Below are 18,497 nucleotides of genomic sequence, written 5' to 3'. Positions count from 1 at the left end.
ACAATTTATTGATTATTTCAATTGTCTTACTCTAATAAAATATAACGGAAAGAAGATCTAATCTATTAGTTGTGCATCTGCATCGGCGGACATCGGTAGTAAGCCTCGAAAAATTATTTAAATCAAAATGCGATATTTCCTGTTAAATATAGCTCTTCTGCTCGGCAGTGTAATATTTGTTGCAAGTCAGGGGTAAAGTGTGGATTTTCCGCTTTTCTTCAATAAATTTCGTTGCAATTCAAGACCTCTGAAAACCTGTTGGTTCCGATTTCCCTAAATAAATTTCGTTGCAATTCAAGACCCCTGAAAACCTGTGGTTCCGATTTCCTTAAATAAATTTTGTTGCAATTCAAGACCCCTTAAAAGTAGTTTTTTATTTAACTTTCCTGAATTTGTTTAACCTCCTCGCATTACCTTCTTCCACTCTCCCCAGCTACTATTCGGTACTTGCCCCCGGACACATTCAATCGAACCGCAACTATACCGTACTTGTGACCATACATCAATCCCCGGAACCGGTAAAAGTCAACGTGACCATTGAAGGACCCACGTTTGAGATTCATGAAGAAGTGTTCTTGAATCCGTTTGAAAGTAAGGCCATAACCATTTTACCACCAAAATTAACCGATGGTGAACATAAGCTAATTGTACAGGGCGTAAGTGGTCTACGATTTTACAATGAAAGTGAGCTAATCGAAATTGTCGATGCTGGCCCAACCGTTAATATACAAACTGATAAAGCCGTATATAAACCGGGTGATTTGGTGCAATTTCGTGTGGTCCTGATGGATGAACATACCAGGCCATTGAAAATACCAGAGCCAATTCGTGTTGAAATCACTGTAAGTGGACAAGTTTAGAAATCTATAAGTTGTGGTCTACCTATGATCAATGTCGAATTCCATGAAATCATTCAGTTTTAGACTTAGAGATGATATGATAAGCGCATTTCGGCGGAATCTCCTCTCCTTTACGTATAAACATCTCGTTTCATGATATTAGTTTTATGTAGGCCGGGGAAAAATTCTGGAACCAATTACAAATCCCTTTTTTAAATCAAATTTCTTTTTATACCCTCAGCTATATGGCTACAGATACGGCCAAAATGTGCCCAGTCGAAATAACGGTTTTAGACCCTAGGTCTCTTTGGGCCAAATCCGTTTCAGGACATTTGCAGTCGATCTAGCGATTTCCGTCCTTCCATCCGTGTGTTTGGTTGGCTGGTGCGTATGATAACTCTCGAAGGAAGTATCCGATTTGATCCGAACTTGGAACATCGCAATATTATTGTCAAACTTATATAGAGTTCGGAGATGAGCAATATCGGTCCACTCCTTCTGGTACCTCCCCCACAAACATTTTCGAGGAAAATAATTTACTGCACGGAACAGGGAAAGGATACTCTGATTTTTCTCCAACTTTGCAAATCCTAATATTTGCATCAGGCGCGAAAATGGACAATATCGGTCCACTCCATCAAGTACCTCCCCCACAAAGGGTCAAAATTTAAAAAAGTCCGATTGTCTTCAAATTACACACATCACAATATTTTTATTAACCAAAGCCCAACCCATCAAAAGGTCGAAATTTTCAAAAAATATATTTTACGGAACAGAAAGAGAACGGATAGTCCGAATTTGTTAAAACTTTGCAAATTCTCATATTTGCATCAGCCTTAAGTCAGGTGCGAAAATCGACAATATTGGTCAACCCCATCAAGTACCTCCCCCACAAAACCAAAACTCTTATAAAATATGGTATAAGAGTCCGATTGTCTTCAAATTACACACATCACAATATTTTTATTAACCAAAGCTCTGGTGTAAAGCTGAAAAATCTCGGTCCACTCCTTCTGGTACCACCTCACCCCCCAAAAGGTCGAAATTTTAAAAAAATATATCTTACTGCACAGAAAGAGAAAGGATACTCTGATTTTGTTCCAACTTTGCAAATCCTAATATTTGAATCAGCCTTAAGTCAGGTGCGAAAATCGGCAATATTGGTCAACCCCATCAAGTACCTCCCCCACAAAGGGTCAAAATTTTGAATAATTATTACTCATATAAAATGTGATGTTAGAGTCCGATTGTCTTCATACTTCACACATCCCAATATTTTTGTAAACACAAGATCGGCTGTGAAGATGGAATATATCGGTCCACTTCTTTGGGTAACTCCCCCACAAAGGGTCAACATTTTGAATATCAACGGAGCTCATAAAACGCGAAATTAAAATTCGATTCCGTTCAGACTTGGCACATCTCAACATTTCTATCAATACTAGATCTGTCATAAAGATGGTAGAGATCGAACCATTCCTTCTGGTACCTCCCTCACAAAAGGGTCAAAGTTTGGAATAACCAAAACGTTTATAAAATCCGAAATAAACATCGGGTCCGGTTCATATTTCACACATCCCATTACTTCTACTAATACAAGATATGCTGTTAAGATGCGATACATCGGTCCACTCCTACTGGTACCTCCCCCAGAAAGGGTCAAAATTTTGAATATCCATGTAGCACATAAACGGGAAATTAACATCCGATTCCATTCCATACTTGGTGCATCTCAATATTTCTATCAACACTAGATCTGTTATAAAGATGGTAGAGATCGAACCTGTCCTGCTGGTACCTACCCCACAAAGGGTCAAAATGTTCAATACCCACTGAGCTCATAAAACGGGAAATTAACATTCGATTCCATTCAGATTTGCTACATGCCAATATTTCCATCAACACAAAATCTGTTATAAAGATGGTAGAGATCGAACCATTCCTGCTGGTACCTACCCCACAAAGGGTAAAAAATTTGAATAACCAAAACGATCATAAAATCCGAATAAGGATCCGGTTTTCTTCAAACTATGCTCATTACAATATTTTTTAACAAAAGATCTGGTGTGAAGATGTGATATATCGGGTTACACCTTCAAGTACCTTCCCCACAAAGGGTCATAATTTTGAGCTCTTAGAACGAAAATAACGTCCTATTTCATTCAGATTTGGTACATGCTAATATTTCCTTCAAGGCAAGATCTGGTGTAAAAATGGTAGAGATCGGACCATTTCATCGGGTACCCCCGCCCCCACTTAAGATTCAAGGTTAGAAAAAAACAAGTAAAAATGCTGTAAGTTCGGCCGGGCCGAACCTTGAATACCCTCCACCATTTGGTAAAAATTTAAAAATTTTCAAAAAAAATAAAATCTGTTAAAAATTCTGTTAAAATCTTAAAAAATATCGAATGTAGCCGTATATTAGGGTCCAAACGACGACGTGGACCTGCATAGGCAACTTTTGTCACAGGCTATTACAATATTCAAATGCGAAACTTGAAAAAAAATATTTTTATAATGTAGCTAAAATCATCAAAATACCGAATATAGGGAGGTACCATGGGGGTTATAAAACGTGGACCTGCACAGACAATTTTCTGTCTTAGGCTGTAATATCTATTACGAACTTTAAATACAAAATTTGAAATAGTTCCGGTAAATAATGTCGCTGAAATCATCAAAATACCGCATATCGGGAGGTAGCGTTATATGGGGGCTATACGAAGACGTGGACCTACATGGCCTATTTTCAATACCAAAAGTCCTGCAGACATAATACACATTTGAGTAAAGTTTTCTCAACCTACTTCATTTCGTTCGGAAGCTAGAGTGATTTCTACAGACGGACGGGCGGACATTGATAAATCGACATAGAATTTTATGCTGATCAAGAATAAATGTACTTTGTGGGGTCTAAAATGTATATTTCGAGGTGTTACAAACGGAATGACAAAGTTAATATACTCTCCTTTCCAAGGTGGAGGGTATAAAAATCGAACATTGGCTGAGGGTATACATCTGTCGGCAAAACCGACTGATATTATTTTACTTTTTTTTTAATTTTCTTCCCCCTTTTCCAGGATGGCATCAATAACCGTGTTAAACAATTCAAAGATATCAGCTTCGTTAAGGGTGTCTATAAAAATCAATTTCAACTATCCGAATATCCTGTGATGGGCGTATGGCACATTCGTGTCCATATAAGTGGTCGTTATGATTTGGTCTCCTCGAAATCGATAAAAGTTCAACGATATCTCTTACCGAAATTTAGTGTTTACGTCGAAACGGATCGGAATATTGTACTTGGCGATCAGATGACAGTACAGGCTTTGATCTATGGTCAATATACTTTTGAAAAATATGTTGAGGGTCAGGTGAAATTGCGTTTAGTGCAGGACCCTGAGAAAATTGTCCTCGAAGAAAGAGTAATGCAAATCAAAGATCTACTCAATCTTGGAATTCAACTGAACAATAGCGAATTGCTGCGAGAAGCATATGGTATCAATATGGAGGTGGAGCTGAGAGAAAAATTCACCCAACAAATAAGTAGTGAAAAAATATATATCCATATTCATGAATATCCCTACCAGATATCTGTTTTGCCCGAGACTATCAAGTTTGCCAAGGGTAAACCATATCAGTTGACAGCCAAGGTTAGGGATTGGAACGATTTGCCCTTGATGGATGATATACCTTTAATTATGGAACATGGAAGCAGAAATTATAGTGTGCCCCTGGATGCAAATGGTGAGGCAACATTTCAATTTGAACATGAACCAAGTTCGGATCATACTTTTTGGTATGGCAATGTTACCTATCTGTGGGGAAATATTTTTGCCTATGAACCCTATACGGGTAATGTAACCGATCTGCCGTTGACATTAGAGCTATTGACGGAAAAGTAAGTAACTTCTACTGATATTATCATGCATATCTTTCTATTTCCTTTTTTTACGCAAGGCCCCAATTTGGCAGCCCAGTGAGAATTCAAGTGACATCTTTAAAAGGAATGCCTTATTTGGTCTACACCATTGTGGGCCATGCCAATTTTATTCATACCGAACACATTAAGCTACCCACAAACTCCAGGACCCATATTCTGGAGATTATACCGTCCATAGCAATGGTGCCCAATGCCTTCGTCTATGTCCACTACATCGATGGAGGAAATTTACGCTATAGTGAAATTCGAATTAAATTTCCATTGGAATTTGAAAATAAGGTAAGATTTAAATACTTTTTTTTTGACATCTCCGATACAGGGGCAAATTTTGTTTTTCAAATTTATTTTCCTAATTTTTTTTTTCAAAATTATCCATTTGATAACGTCTCATTGCCAAAATTTATATTTATGAACCCATTGTATACACAGAAATCAGAGACGGGTTACCAATTTTTTATTCTGTGAAATTTGACAGGTTAAATTACAGAAAATACAGAGATGGATAGTCTTATTTGACTTTACCTTCTTAATCATACCCTCAGCCATATGGCTACAGAAGGTATATATCATTTGATTAGGTCAAAACGTGACTCGAAATAGCGGTTTTAGACCCTAGGTCTCTTTGGACCAAATCCATTTCAGAACATTTGGAGTCGATCTAGCGATGTCAGTCCGACCGTCCATCAGTCTGTCTGGCTGGCTGGTGTGCACGATAACTCTCGAAGGGAGTATCCGATTTGGTCCAAATTTGGTACAACGTAATATTTTTGTCAAACTTAGATCGAGTTTGGATATGGGCAATATCGGTCCACTCCTTCTGGTACCTCCCCACAAAAGATCGATATTTCCAAAAAAAAAAAAAAAATATTTTTTGCACAGAAAGAGAAACGATAATACGATTTTTTTCCAACTTTGCAAATCTTAATATTTGCGTCAGTGCTAGGTCAAATGTGAAAATGGACAATATCGGTCCACTCCATCTGGTACCTCCCCCACAAATGGTCAAAATTTTGAATAATTACAACTCTTATAAAATGTGATATAAGAGTCCGATTGTCTTCAAATTTCACACATGCCAATATTTATGTTAACCCAAGGTCTGATGTTAAGATGGAATATATCGGTCCACTCCTTCTGCTACCTCCCACACAAATGATTGAGATTTTCAAAAAATATATATATATATTTTCTGCACAGAAAGAGAATCGATAATCGGACTTTGTTCCAATTTTGCAAATCCTGATATTTACGTCAGTTCTAGGTCAGGTTCAAAAATGGACAATATCGGTCCACTCCATCAAGTACCTCCCCCACAAAGGTCGAAATTTTGAACATCCATCAAGCTCTTAAAACACTAAAATAACATCCGATTCCATTCAGACTTGGCACATCTCAATATTTTCATAAACGCAAGATCTTTTATAAAGATGGTAGATATCGGACCACTCCTTCTGGTACCTCCCCAAAAAAAGAACCAAAAATTTGAGTATCCATGAAGCTCATAAAACGCAAAATTAAGAATCAGACTTGTATGATGTAAGGGACCGATTGTCTTCAAATTTCACATATCCCAATAATTTTAGTAACCCAAGGTCCGGTGCCAAGATGGAATTCATCGGTCCACTCCTTCTGGTACCTCCCCACAAAGGGTCAACATTTTAAGTATCCATGAAGCTCGTAAAACGCAAAATTATCATCCGATTCTATTCAGACTTGGAGCTTCTTAATATTTTCACCAACACAAGATCTGTTATAAAGATGGTAGAGATCGGACCTTTTTTTCTGGTACCTCCCCACATAGGGTTCAAGATTTAAAAAAAAAAACCTCAAGGAATTCCAAAAAAGCATACAAATGCATCCATACATCTCCTCAAATTTCCCACATACAGACATTATTTCTAGCACAAGATCAGTTGTGAAGATGATATACATCTGCCAACTTATAACTGTCATAACTTGCGAAACAAGTCAACGATTCTTTAAAACTTGCTATATCTAAATATTTCTCTTAACCAGTATTCTGATATGAATATGTAATTTGTCGGAATTTACGAATTCGCATAAAATTGGATACGAATGTTCGATTTCCTTCAAATTTTGCACGTACCAATTTATTTTATCTGTATTAGATGAAGTATGAAAATGTAATACTTCGGTCCGCTATATCTGTTACCTGACGCATATTTCCATTTTCCGAAAATGTGCACATATCTCATATAAAGTACAAGAAGTAGTCGATATAGTCAAAATCTGTCACGTTCATATCTCAAGGCTGAGAGTATACATCTGTCGGCAAAACTGACTAAAACTATTTTACTTGTTTACATTCAGGATGAGATGAAAACAAGTAAAAAAGCTGTAATATCGGCCGGGCCGAATTTTGAATACCCTCCACCATTTATAACAAATTTGGAAATTTTCAAAAAAAAAAAAAAAAAAAAAGTTAAAAATTCTGTTAAAATCTTAAAAATACCGAATGTTGCTGTCATATAAGGGTCTATACGACGATATGGACCTGCATAGGTAATATTTGTCATATGCCATTACAATATTCAAATGCGAAACAATGTAGCTTAAATCATCAAAATACCGAATATCGGGAGGTACCATTGTATGGGGGCTATACGAAGACGTGGACCTGCACAGACAATTTTCTGTCTTAGGCTGTACTATCCATTACGAACTTCAAATACCAAATTTGAAACAATTCCGGTGAATAATGATGCTAAGATCATCAAACTACCGAAAATCGGCAGGTACCGTTATATGGGGGCTCTACGAAGACGTGGACCTGCACAGACAATTTTCTGTTTTAGGCTTTAGTATCCATTATGAACTTCAAATACCAAGTTTGAAACAATTTCGGTGAATAATGTCGCTAAAATCCTAAAAATACCGAATATAAAGAGGAGCCGTTGTATGGGGCTATACGAAGACGTGGACCTGCACAGACAATTTTCTGTCATAGGCTGTAGTGTCCATTACGAACTTAAAATACCTAATTTGAAACAATTCCCGTAAATAATGTCCCTAAAATCATCAAAATACCGAACATCGGTACCGTTATATGGGGGCTATACCAAAACGTGGACCTACATGGCCCATTTTCAATACCAAAAGTCCTGCAGACATAACATACATTTGAGTGAAATTTTATCAATCTACTTCAATTCGTTCGGAAGCAAGAGTGATTTCCACAGAAGGATAGACGGACAGACGGACGGACATAGCTAAATCGACATAGAATTTTATGCTGATCAAGAATATATACGTATATTTTGTGGAGTCTAAAATGTGTATTTCGAGGTGTTACAAACGGAATGACGAACTTAATATACCCTCCATACTATGTATGGTGGAGGGTCTTCAAACGGACACGCTACCCGAATTTTGCTCTGCGGTATTTTGGTTCATTCCCGGCGAAACGCTTGCTTGAGCTGATCGACACTTTGGTATTTTTTAGTGCTAACCTTGCTTTTCAAAATACTCTAGACGCAATAGTCCAACGGATTGGTATCCAGAGATTTTGGTGGCCATTGTGGGCTGGAAATGAAGCGTGGAACCTCATTTTGTAACCATTCTTGGGTGGCGCGTGCTGAGTGCGATGGTGCTGAGATCCTGTTGAAATGTCCAAGTTCTGCGGCCAAAATGTTTGCGTGCTCAAGGCTTTAATACACCGCGAGATAGACCCATAGTTACTTTTGAGGATCTTCATAGAATCACTTTCTGAGTTGATTTATGCATGTCAGTCCGTCTGTCCATGTATTCTTGTGAACAAAATGTAGGTCGCATTTATTATCCGATTGAGATGAAATTTTCCAAACAACATTTTTTGGCCCAAGAACGAACCCTATTGAAATTGGAGATAATCGGTAAAAATTTAGATATAGCTCCCATATATAACTTCGTCCGATTTACCTTTTATTGTGCACCAAACGTCTAATATTTGCCCAAATGGGATGGAATTTGGCACATACGACCGAATTGAGTCTAGAAGCTAGTATGCCAAATTTGGTGAAGATCGGTTCAGATATAGCTATAGCTCCCATATATATTGTTCATCCGATTTGTTTGTATTTGTTACCCACAGCCGTAATATGCACTCCGTAACAACGATATTCAGGGAAATATATCAAATACAGCTCAGAAATATCTTTGCCAAATTTTATCGAGATCGGTTCAGATTGGGATATAGCTCCCATATATATCTTTATCCGATTTCAAATTATTTTTGCACCAAATGGGCAATACAAGTTCGAAGTTAAAAGATACAAATGCTTCGGCAAATTTAGTCATTTGAACTTTAAATAATAATTATAATCATAGCGTGATTGATTAAATTCTCCTCTTTGCTCTACTAAATTGGCAAAGTGGAGTAGGGTATCATAAAGTCGGCCCCGCCCGACTTTAGGGCTTTCTTTACTGGTTTGAGTTTATTTTCTTTTTGTTGTGGTGTAAGATCTTGCACTTTTTGGAATTTCAGTGGCTTTACCCCGAGCTCATTTTTCAATATTTGCCGAATGGAATATTGCGATATGTTCAGCTCACGAGCCATTTTTCGGCCACTGCGACGCGGGTTTCGATCAAGTCGCCTCTTTACTTTTCGAACCATTTCTGCTAACGTTGCTGTTTTCTATCGTCCACTTCCTTGACGTCGGACTAAGCTACCAGTATCACGGTAACGAGCGATGGTACGAGACACAAAATATTTAAATGCTGGAGTGCCCTAACGATAGCCACTTGCGGTTTTCCAGCCAAATATAAAGAAATCACACTATCACGCTTGAATTCCATCACGAATAACTTTTTTTCTGGAAAATTCTCACCAAATTGCCTTTGTACGCTTGTAAACAATATAATGAGCTGTCACTGCAAAAATTTTAACAGCTGTCGGACGAGTGGCTTAGAAATGACAGCAGTCTGAAGTTGATTGCAGTTTTCTTCATCTGACCCTGTAGAAGGCTTTTTTAATGGCTTGGAGGTGAAAATATGTAAAATGTTTTTTTTTTTTTGACTGGCTTATGTCATCGGCTGGCTTCTTCGTAGAGGAATAAAGGAGTTTTGTGTTGATCCTAAAGGAGCTATAGGTTGACTTATTTCAATTTCATTCCATAGTTTATACTTTTTAATCATTCGCTCCTTTGTTCTTTTACGAAGAAGCCAGTAGATGACTTAAGCCAGTAAAGACATTATATGTATTCTCATCTTAAGGCTCATTCCACCACTGTCACTAACCTTCTTGTATTCGAAATCTGCCCTATCTACTTACCGTTTGCCGGCTTTTATGTTCGTGGACCATTTCCATTTGGCTTCCCTACAGATTCCCCACTCAGATTTAACAATTAACACTAAATTCCTCTCATTCTCCTTAGGTTTCGATTATGGCGCCCAAACAAGTTAAACCAGGTGCAGAGGTAAACCTAGAAGTGAGGGCCCAGCCAAAATCTCTAGTTGGTATCTTAGCTGTGGATTTGGGTGTTTATCTCTTAGATCCTTCATATGATTTCAAGAAAGAAAAAATGCTTGAGGCATTGCAGGAGGACACCAGTCGTCTGCCGTTTTTGGCTTTGGTATATCCGGGTCTTATGTCGGGCGTACTTACACTAACAAATGCCCATTATGAATTTGTGCCCTTACAAGGTGAGTCAGACAAGCCCTTTTCTACATTCTTATATGATTTCCACATTTTTTGTAGTCGATAATAGAAAATTACCAGATCCGCTGGGAGAGCTTACATTTCGTAAAAATTTCCCCGAAACCTGGATTTTTGAAAATTATGAAATGTAAGTAAAAAAGGAGAATCCTTCAGGACATAAAATTGATATTTAAAACTATTGATTATTTTTGCAGAACAAATGATACCACCCAACTCACCCTGAATATACCGGACACAGTTACCACATGGCGTGTAACGGCATTTACAATGAACGAGAAAACCGGTTTTGGTATAGTAGATGGTCCCACAGATGTAACCACCATACAACCGTTCTTCATTAGCCTCAACCTACCGTATTCTGTGAAACGTGGCGAAATTGTTGCCATACCCATCCTCATACACAATTACCAAAACCGCAGCTTGGATACCGAAATTACCCTCCTCAATTCGAATAATGAATTCTATTTTATGGAATCGACAATACTCAACACGGAAACGGGGTCTTCGGAAAAAGGACGAACCAAAAATATAACCATGCCAGCGAATAGTGTTGATACGGTTACATTCTACATAAGTCCACGGCTGGTTGGTGACATTAAACTTAGGATCACAGCCACAAATTCTATGGCGTCAGATGCCATAATCGATACGCTTCGTGTCCAACCAGAGGGTATAAGACAGGAATTCAATAATCCCCAATACATCAGTGTGATACCCAGTGAACCTATAGAGTTATCATATCCCCTATCCCTGCCAGCCAATATGGTTCCGCAATCGGAGTTCATTACCCTCACAGTGGTGGGCGATGACATGGTCCCCGTTTTACTCAATCTAAATTATTTACTCTACCTTCCCACCGGTTGTGGTGAGCAGAATATGGCAAATTTTGCCCCGAATGTCCTCGCCTTACAATATCTGCGGTCAACGGGTCAATATCACCGCGAAGCAAAGCTGGTGGCCAAAGTCAAGCGCAACATTGAAGTTGGCTATCAACAACAATTGACATATCGCCACAACAATGGTGGCTACAGTGTCTTTGGCCAGCGTAAAGATTTCGAAGCCAGTACCTGGCTGACGGCGTATACCGTACGTTTCTTTATAAAAACCTTAAAATATGCCATGGCCATTGAAAAGCATATCATTGAAACGGGTCTGCATTATTTGGCAACGGCCCAGCGTGACGATGGTAGTTTTCCCTATACCGGTTATTTACTTTATCCCGCACAGCAGAATCGTTTTGGATTTACGGCTTTTGTGCTGATGACATTTCTGGAGGATGAGGTGAGTCGAGTTTTATTAATGAGCTGCCTATTACCCTGTTGCAGAACCTGCAAGAATGTAAGGGTGTTACTACGATATCCGATTTTTCCATTATGCATGCTCTGGAGCAGAGCACATATGAGTTTTACAGAAGAATTGTTTGACAAGGTATAGATGAGAATATGAAAGAGGTTTTTTTTTTGACATAAGTCATCGGCTGGCTTTTTCGTAAAAGAAGAGAAGATTTTAGGATGACTAAGTTGGAATTAAAAAATCTTGTATCGGACCGGATACCTGAAACAATTGTAGCTGCCTCATGTGAAACGGATTCCTAACACAAATGCCTATCGGAAACTGTTGTTATATGGTACTCGGTGCTAGGTGCGGAGCAGGATCGGGACTTTTTATTGAAGAACCATATACCGTAAACTCTTATCGCTTCCCCGATCTTGATACGATCCTTCAAGTGGAGATCCGGTATTTTTATGATTTTAGCGCTATTATTCACCGGAATTATTTCAAATTTGGTGTTTGAAGTACAGCCTATGACAGGTCCACCTCTTCGTATAGCTCCCATATAATGGTACCCCCCGATATTCGGTACTTAGTTGATTTTAGCGACATTATTAACCGAAATTGTTTCAAATTTGTTATTTCAAGTTCGTAATGAATACTACAGCCTATGACAGAAAATTGTCTGTCCAGGTCCACATCTTCGTATAGCCTCCAGATAAAGGTACCCTCCGATATTGATGCACATTCTGTATATTTTCATTTCAGAAATACGCCCAAAACTATACCAAAACCATTGGCAGAGGCTTGCGTTTCTTACACAACCGCATGGATGAGATCAACGATTTGTATGCCCTCTCAATTATAGCGGTAACCCTACAAATGGCCGAAGAGAATGCCAGCTCGAAAAAGGTTTTGGATAGAATAATGCAGTATAAGAAGTCAGATAACGAATCAGTTTGGTGGAGCCAAAATGATCGAAATATGGCAAAAGATGTTGAAATAACCGGTTATGTATTAGTGGCCATGCTTAAGATGGGCTATAATAAGGAAGCTGCGGAAAAAGCTTACAAATGGTTGACACGACAGCGTAACAAGAAGGGAGGATTTAAGTCCAGTCACGACACCGTGGTGGGACTGCAAGCCCTTATCCAATATCCTGTAAAATATAAAAAATCATCTGGTCAAATTAATGTCGTGGTTAACTATACAGCGGTGGATGATGAAAAGCGGACGGTGAGAGTCGGAGAAATCTCTGTGGACCAAAGTAATATGAAAATTTTACAAACCGAAGAGGTAAGTTGCGGATATTATATTACATGTATTAAATGTCAGAATGCCAAACGTTGTATTTGTGATGTAGACGTCCCAAGAGTTCCAAAAAAAAAAAGAAAAAAAAAATCAAAAGAATCCCCTTGAGTTTTTATACCCTCAGCCGTATGGCTATAGAGGGGAGTATCCGAACTTAGATCGAGTTCAGAGATGGACAGTATCGGTCCACTCCCTCATGTACCTTTCCCACAAAAGGTCGAAATTTTCAAAATAAATATTTTACTGCACAGAAAGAGAATGGATGATACGATTTTGCTCTAACTTTGCAAGTCCTAATATTTCTATCAGTGCCTCGCCAGGTGCAAAAATGGACAACATCGATCAACTCCCTCAAGTAACTCCCCCCAAAATGGTCAAAATTTTGAATAATTATAACTCTAATAAAGTAAAGTAAGAGTCCGGTTGTCTTCAAATTACACACACCACAATATTTTTTATTAACCCAAGGTATGGTGTCAAGATGAAATACATCGGTACACTCCCCCACAAAAGGGTCAACATTTTCGAATATCCATGCAGCTCATAAAACACGAAATTAACATCCAATTCAGATTTGGTACATCTCAATATTTCTGTAGGAACAAGATTTGTTATAAAGATGGTAGCGTTCGGGTCATTTCTTCTGGTACCTCCCCAAAAAAGGGTCAATGTTTCGAATAACCGAAACGATTATTAAATCCGAAATAGGCATCCGTTTCTCTTCATATCTCACACATCCCATTATTTCTACTAACACAAGATCTTCTGTGAAGATGGGATATATTAGTACACTTCTTCTGGTACCTCCCCCACAAAGGGTCTAAATTTTGAATATTCACGAAGCTTCTAAAACGTGAAATTATAATCAGACTTCCATTCAGACTTGGCAAATATCAATATTTCTATCAATACAAGATATGTTATAGAGATGGTAGATATCGGACCATTTCTTGTGGTACCTCCCCCACAAGGAGTCAAAATTTTGAATAAATAAAAACGATCATAAAATCCGAAATAAGCACCCGGTTGTCATCAAATTTCACACATGCCATTATTTTTTCTAGCACAAGATGTGGAATATATCGGCGCACTCCTTCTGCTATTTCCCCCACAAAGGGTTCACAATTTTGAAAAACAAAACGCTCAGAGAAAGCGGGATAATCACCCAAATCCCTTCAAATTTCACACATCCAAACATTTTTGCTAACGCAAAATTTGTTGTAAAGATGATGGATATCTGCCATCCCGTTCTGGTACCTCAACCACAAAGGGGCTCCATTTTCAATACCTATACTATCTGTCATAACTTGCGAAACAAGTCGGCAATTCTATACAACTTACTATGTCTAAATATTTCCCTTAGAAATCTGATATGAATATGTAATTTATCGAATTGGACGATATTAGCCGACTGCTTCGGAACCTCCCCCAAAACGCTTCAACAGTTAGAATAATCATAACTCAAGGTTGGGAGTATACATCTGCCAGCAAAAATCGACTGATATTATTTTCCTTGCTACATCCTCCACCATAGTATGGAGGGTATATTAAGTTTGTCGTTCCGTTTGTAACACCTCGAAATATACATTTTAGGCCCCACATTCTTGACCAACATAAAAGCCTATGTCGATTTAGCGATGTCCGTCCGTCAGTGGAAATCACTCTAGCTTCCGAACAAAATGAAGGAAGTTGATAAAATTTTACTCAAATGTATATTATGTCTGCAGGACTATTGGTAATGAAAATATACCATGTAGGTCCACGTTTTGGTATAGCCCTCATATAAGGGTACCTCCCGACATTCAGTATTTCGATGATTTTAGCGACATTATTCACCGGAATTGTTTTAAATTTGGTATTTGAAGTTCGTGATGGATACTACAGTCTATGGCAAAAAATTGTCTGTGCAGGTCCACGACTTCGTATAGCCTCCATATAACGGTACCTCCCTAAATTCGGTATTTTTATGATTTTAGCGACACTGTTCACCGAAATTGTTTCAAATTTTGTATTTGAAGTTCGTGATGGATACTATAGCCTGGGACAGAAAATTGTGCAGGTCACGTCTTCGTATAGCCCTCATATAAGGGTAACTCTCGATATTCGGTATTTTGATGATTTTAGCGACACTATTCATCGGAAATGTTTAAAATTTGGTATTTGAAGTTTGTGATGGATACTAAAGCCTAAGACAGAAATTTGTATGTGTAGGTCCTCGTCTTCGTATAGCCCCTATATTACGGTACCTCCCGATATTCGGTATTTTGATGATTTTAGCGACATTATTCACCGGAATTGTTTCAAATTCGGTATTTGAAGCTCGTAATGGATAGTAAAGCCTAAGACAGAAAATTGTCTGTGCAGGTCCACGTCTTCGCATAGCCCTCATATAACGGTACCTCCCGATATTCGGCATTTTGATGATTTTAGCGGCACTATTCACCGAAATTTTTTTTTAAATTTGGTGTTTGAAGTTCGTAATGGATACTCCAGCCTATGACAGAAAATTGTCTGTGCAGGTCCACGTCGTCCTATAGCCCCCATATAAGGGTACCTCCCGATATTCGGTATTTTGGTAATTTAAGCGACATTATTCACCAGAAATGTTTCAAATTTGATATTTTAAGTTCGTAATGGGTACTACAGCCAATGACAGAAAATTGTCTGTGCAGGTTCACGTCTTCGTATAGTCCCCATATAAGGGTACCTCCCGATATTCGGTATTTTGATGATTTTAGCGACACTATCCACAGGAATTTTTTCAAATATGGTATTTGAAGTTCGTAATAGATACTACAAACTGTGACAGAAAATTGTATGTACAGATCCACGTCTTCGTATATCCCCCATAGAACGGTACCTCCCGATATTCGGCATTTTGATGATTTTAGCGGCACTATTCACCGGAATTTTTTTTAAATTTGGTGTTTGAAGTTCGTAATGGATACTACAGCTTAAGGCAGAAAATTGTCTGTGCAGGTCCACGTCTTCGTATAGCCCTCATATAAGGGTACCTCCCGATATTCGGTATTTTGATGATTTTTGCGACATTATTCACCGGAATTGATTCAAATTTGGTATTTGAAGTTCGTAATGAATACTTCAGCCTAGGACAGAAAATTGTCTGTGCAGGTCCACGTCTTCGTATAGCCCTCATATAAGGGTACCTCCCGATGTTCAGTATTTTGATGATTTTAGCGACATTATTTGCCGGAATTGTTTCAAATTTGGTATTTAAAGTTCGTAATGGATACTACATCCTGAGTCAGAAAATGAGGCATGTAGGTCCACGTCTTCGTATAGCCCCCATATTACGGTACCTCCCGATATTCGGTATTTTGATGATTTTAGCTACATTATTCACCGATTTTTTTTTCAAGTTTCTTATTTGAATATTCTAATGGCTGATGAGAAAAGTTCCCTATGCAGGTCCACGTCGTCGTATAGACGGCTACATTCCGTATTTTTAAGATTTTAACAGGATTTTTAACGGATTTTATTTTTTTTTTCTTGAAAATTGACAAATTCATTCCAAATGGTGGAGGGTATTCCAAGTTCGACCCGGTCGAACTTACAGCTTTTTTTCTTGTTTTTACAAATTGTTGATATTGTGAGCCGATCAAAAGGAATGAGATAAATAACAGCCACCCATTAGTTGACAAATATTTAATTTAAATCCCTATTTTCCTCCTTCCTTTTCAGCTACCAAAAACCACACGAGCTGTGGAAATTCGCCTTGCCGGCTCTGGCAGTGTCTTTCTGCAATTCAACTACCAATACTATATCAATGGCATTGATAGCTTTGAATATTTTCGTCTTGAACCCCGAGTGAAATTACCAAATCCCGCCGAATTGACATTGGAAATTTGTTTCAGTTACATCGAACCCAATTCGGATGCTATTAATATGGTGGTGATGGAGGTGAATCTACCATCGGGAATTAGTGCCGATGAGAAAGATATCGATGATTTGTTGGAGAATGACATCGTCCAGAGAATCGAAATGAAGAATTCGGCCACCAGTGTCATTATGTATTCGGCACAATTGATAGCCGCCAATAGGAATTGTTTGAATATCATGGCCTACAAGCTGCACGATGTGATCCATTTGAAACCGGTTGCAATAATTATATACGATTATTATGATATTAGTCGCCATGACACGGTATTTTATGAGCTGCCAAGGGTGGTGTCTGAGAATCAGAGCTCTGGAGATGGGAATTCACAAAATGCCGTTGACAAAAAGAAATTTGATTTTTAAGCTAATATTTAGTGTGAGATAATAAAAAAACAATAAAAACAAAATAAATAGCCACAATATGTAGCAATTTTTTCATATCCTCAGCCACATGGCTAGAGAGGGTATACAGGGTGAGATAAAAAACTGCAAAAAAATCAAACGCCATAATTTTTACATTTTTTTTTTAATTTTATGGAATAAAAGCAAAAAATGTCGGAAATAGCATCAAATTTTAGAATAAGTTTAGGTTTGTTCGAATTGATCACCTTTGGCATGAATTATGACCTTCAAACGGCCAATGAAACCGTCACACGCTGCCCGAATGTTGCTCTGCTGTATTTTGGTCCATTCCCGGCGAAGCGCTTGCTTAAGGTGATCGAAACTTTGGTATTTTTTAGAGCCAACCTTGCTTTCCAAAATATTTCGGACACAATAGTCCAACGGATTGGTATCCCGAGATTTTGGTGGCCATTGGACGCTGAAAATGAAGCGAGGAACTTCATTTTGTAACCATTCTTGGGTGGTGCGTACTGAGTGCGATTTTGATGAGTTCTGCTGGAATGTCCAAGGTCTGCGGCCAAAATGTTAATATTCGGCATTTATTCTGATGCCATGGTTTAATACGAGCAAAGAGCGACCATCGACTGTTATGGCGGCCCACACCATCACCATGGCCGGCTTTTGAGTGTTTGGTCTGGCGGTCAACCGAAGATCGTGACTTCTTTGCCAAGTAAACACGATAATTTTGTTTGTTTACAAATGGTTGGACAACGAATGTTTTCTCATCGGAGAAACCCAAATTCGGCAGATCACCACTTTCGGTCAAGCGAAGCAACTCTTTACCTCTTTTGAGTCTATTTTTTTTTCTGTTGCTGTTGCAGTGTAAGGTCTTGCACTTTTTTGGAATTTCAATGGCTTTATCCCGAGCTCATTTTTCAATATTTGCCGAATGGAATACTGTGATATGTTCAGCTCACGAGCCATTTTTCGGCCACTGCGACGCGGGTTTCGATCAAGACGCTTCTTTACTTTTCGGGCTACGACACAGAAATGTATGTCTATTCAGTTCGAAAACATAAAATCGAAATCGTATCACGGTAACGAGCGATGGCACGAGACACAAAAGATTTATTCACATTTAAAAGCTGGAGTGCTCTAAGGATAGCCACTTGTGGTTTTCCAGCCAAATATAAAGAAATCGCACCATCACCCCAGAATTGCATCACGAATAACTAGC

The 18,497-nt window shown here is 38.4% G+C and overlaps 1 protein-coding gene across 1 annotated transcript; it reads left to right on the top strand.

Annotated features, from left to right (window-relative positions):
• The first annotated feature begins 68 nt into the window (after positions 1-68).
• On the top strand, positions 69-17,307 carry LOC101894181 (alpha-1-macroglobulin-like). The gene is made up of 9 exons (XM_059119043.1): positions 69-192; positions 434-842; positions 3,920-4,740; positions 4,800-5,061; positions 10,155-10,422; positions 10,478-10,565; positions 10,633-11,719; positions 12,479-13,006; positions 16,724-17,307. The coding sequence occupies exons 1-9, from the start codon at positions 128-130 to the stop codon at positions 17,279-17,281; spliced, it is 4,086 nt and encodes a 1,361-aa protein (XP_058975026.1). The 5' UTR covers positions 69-127; the 3' UTR covers positions 17,282-17,307.
• Positions 17,308-18,497: the final 1,190 nt, after the last annotated feature.

The sequence above is a fragment of the Musca domestica genome, unplaced genomic scaffold, assembly GCF_030504385.1.
Source record: "Musca domestica strain aabys unplaced genomic scaffold, Musca_domestica.polishedcontigs.V.1.1 14, whole genome shotgun sequence".
Lineage (NCBI taxonomy): Eukaryota > Metazoa > Arthropoda > Insecta > Diptera > Muscidae > Musca > Musca domestica.
The sequence above is the reverse complement of the archived record's forward strand: the minus strand, read 5'-3'. Positions and strand labels throughout refer to the sequence as shown.